The sequence below is a fragment of the Notothenia coriiceps genome, unplaced genomic scaffold (assembly GCF_000735185.1).
Source record: "Notothenia coriiceps isolate Sejong01 unplaced genomic scaffold, NC01 NC01_scaffold00036047, whole genome shotgun sequence".
NCBI classification, from domain to species: Eukaryota; Metazoa; Chordata; class Actinopteri; order Perciformes; family Nototheniidae; genus Notothenia; species Notothenia coriiceps.
In genome coordinates, this window is record NW_011368748.1 from 344 (window position 1) to 3,278 (window position 2,935).

At 36.9% G+C, this 2,935-nt stretch overlaps 1 protein-coding gene across 1 annotated transcript; it reads left to right on the plus strand.

Annotated features, from left to right (window-relative positions):
• Window positions 1–278: 278 nt before the first annotated feature.
• On the plus strand, window positions 279–2,891 carry LOC104963357 (P2X purinoceptor 3-like; the record flags this gene model as incomplete). Its single annotated transcript, XM_010791934.1, has 7 exons — window positions 279–356; window positions 448–589; window positions 774–910; window positions 1,278–1,371; window positions 1,763–1,828; window positions 2,096–2,173; window positions 2,855–2,891. Coding segments are annotated over 7 exons (632 nt in total), but the record flags the coding sequence as incomplete, so codon positions are not given.
• Window positions 2,892–2,935: the final 44 nt, after the last annotated feature.

Sequence of the window (2,935 nt, forward strand, 5' to 3'; positions counted from 1 at the left end):
AGCAGTTCAATTCAGAAATCCACTTTGTTAAGTCCAATGTATCGTTACGGAGAGTTTAGATTTTATTTGTCCAGCTTTTGGCCTTTTTTCTGCCTCCAACCCTATGACACAGGGATTTTAGCCTTTGAAGACCATTTACATCCACACAAACCGATAGAACACTCGACAGGAGAGGGAGAAACCCATATAGCCTAATATGGCCCCTTTAAACACATTGCCTTTTATATGTCCATCTGTCTTTTCTCTTCCTCATGCTCTTCCCTTTGCCTCTCTTTCAGTACGCCAATGATGGAAGTGGAGAACTTCACCATTTTTATTAAGAATAGCATCCGCTTTCCAACCTTCAACTACACAAAGTACCACAATTATGATTATAAATATGATGATTCTGACACTAAGGATGACATGTTAATATGATGACTGTCATCACGATGTCTGTGTGTGCAGAGGGAACTTCCTCACTACCATCACTAACGATTACATCAAAACGTGTAACTTCGACATGGTCAACAACACCTACTGCCCCATCTTCAAAGTGGGAGACGTGGTCCGCTACGCTCAGCAGAACTTCACCAAGCTGGCAAACAAGGTAGAGTCAAGATCCAGGTCATATACTGTATCTATTTGAAATTTGGAAGTCAGGGCCGATCATTTTCTGTCTCTAAATGCTGATAAGATGATCTGATATTATAGTAAAGGCTACATGTAATTCCTAGTACACAGAGGTGAGCACAGGGACACTTGTGAATCTCTTATTTTGAAATTCCTTCCAGGGAGGAGTGATTGGGATAAAGATCGGTTGGGTATGTGATCTGGACAAGTCAGATGACCAGTGTAACCCCTCCTACTCATTCACACGGCTGGACGCCATGTCCCAGAAGAATGCAGTCTCACCAGGCTACAACTTCAGGTATAAAGATTCATGGTTCTGCAGAAATGTTCCATCCCGAGAACTCCACTACACAACTCATTTTTGTACACAAGATATGAACACAGGGGCATATGCATGACCTTTGCTGTGGATATGCATGGCTTCAAAGATCTTTCATAAAAACAATAATTTTTTGATCATTGATGCAATTACAGATAAAATCTGTGTGCATTCTGGACCCTTTGCAAAGTGATTTTATATATGCTTTCAATTGTGAGTTATAGATAACCATTTACAGTTCTGATTTTGTTTCTATGACAACAGATCAAATGCTCCTCACTTGCAAACTGACACTTTACAGTGTTTTCTTTAATATAAAAATTCTGAGATTGCTCTGTCTGTACAGGTTTGCCAAATACTTTAAGATGGACAATGGAACGGAATACCGCACTCTAGTTAAAGCCTATGCCATTAGGTTTGATGTTCTGGTCAATGGAAATGTGAGTTTATATCTGACTGTGTATCAACACTTGTGTACTTTTAACTATATGTAGTCGTTTTGAAATCTCAACATGAAAAGTCTAAAAATATTAGTTCGCACCACTTTTTATACTTTAATACTTTTAAATCTTAACATATTTTCGTTATTACAAAGGTCATGTTAGGCATGAACAGATAGCAGATTTGAATTTAAGCTTGATTAATTAACAGGTACCATTAACGTTATCATATCAAATCTGGGGTCCTTGAATTGGAAACTCACATTAAGACTGACTTTGTAGACTTAAGAGATATTATGCATAGGAATATTTGTTGTACCACTACATCTATAAAGTACCATGATACTGATACCTGCTCACATATTATTATTGGATTATGTGTTCTTCGTAGGCAGGCAAGTTCAACATGATCCCGACACTCATCAACATGGTGGCCGCCTTCACGTCAGTGGGAGTGGTGAGTTTACTGCTGTCCCACATGTAACCAAAGCTCATCATACACCAGTTATTATTCCCAGAATAATCTTACATTACCATTTCATCTCTGATTTTAAGTTTTATCTCAAGTACAATGTGAGCTTTGTTGTACTTACCTCACACACTGTCCTCCCATTCCGCTGAAGCTTGACTGTGAATTTAGTTGAATTTTAAAACATTTTCTTTGAGGGAAAGTGGGCTTGTTGCTGGACTATCTATTTAAAATGGTATCTCTATTATTATGAAGGGCACGGTGTTGTGTGACATCATTCTGCTGAACTTCCTGAAAGGAGCGGAGCAGTACAAGGCCAAGAAATTTGAAGAGGTAATATAAATTAAGTTCTTCAGATATTACATCCCAATGTCATGAACACTTGCCATTACGTTGCATAACATTAACCATTTAAGGTTGTTTTGATGATTTTGTTAGTGTCAGTCTTTTTTTTTTTACACATTACCATTATAGAGCAACTTTTTTCTATTGATAAATAATGGTCGACCAATTAAATGAGTCCAATAGTGTCAAGTTGTGATTTGGTTTGTTTTATTGACTCCTCCCTAAACTTGAAAATGGCTTGATTCACTCCAGAAGGACACATGGGACAACTTGAATTTGAATCTTTTTTCTCTTTATTTGATTGTGGTAGATTCCTTATTGCTTCAATAGCCTCTTGTTGGCCTCTTGATGCTCATTCAGGTTGAAAAACTTTAACACAAAACATTACTTTCGTTCACTTTAGGTACATAAACATTTTCAACTAAAAACATGCCATCTTTCAACAAGCACTTTCATTTCTTAATTTACAATTAAATTTAACATTTAATCAAAAATAAATGCATTTCAACAAAGTAAATTATATTTCAGCATCTTATATTTTAGCTTCTTTCCTCAGGACTAGAAATAATAATACATCAAATCAAACATGGTTCAAACAGATTAAACATTTGCAAATATTCACCAGCAGCATCTTGGTTGAATCCTTGAGTCTCTTCTCCTCTCTCACAGGGAACTGTTTGTCCTCTGCCTGAGAGTGTGTTCCCAGGTGTGTTGCATTTAGCTCCTTTTAATTAGGAAGCTCACACTCTT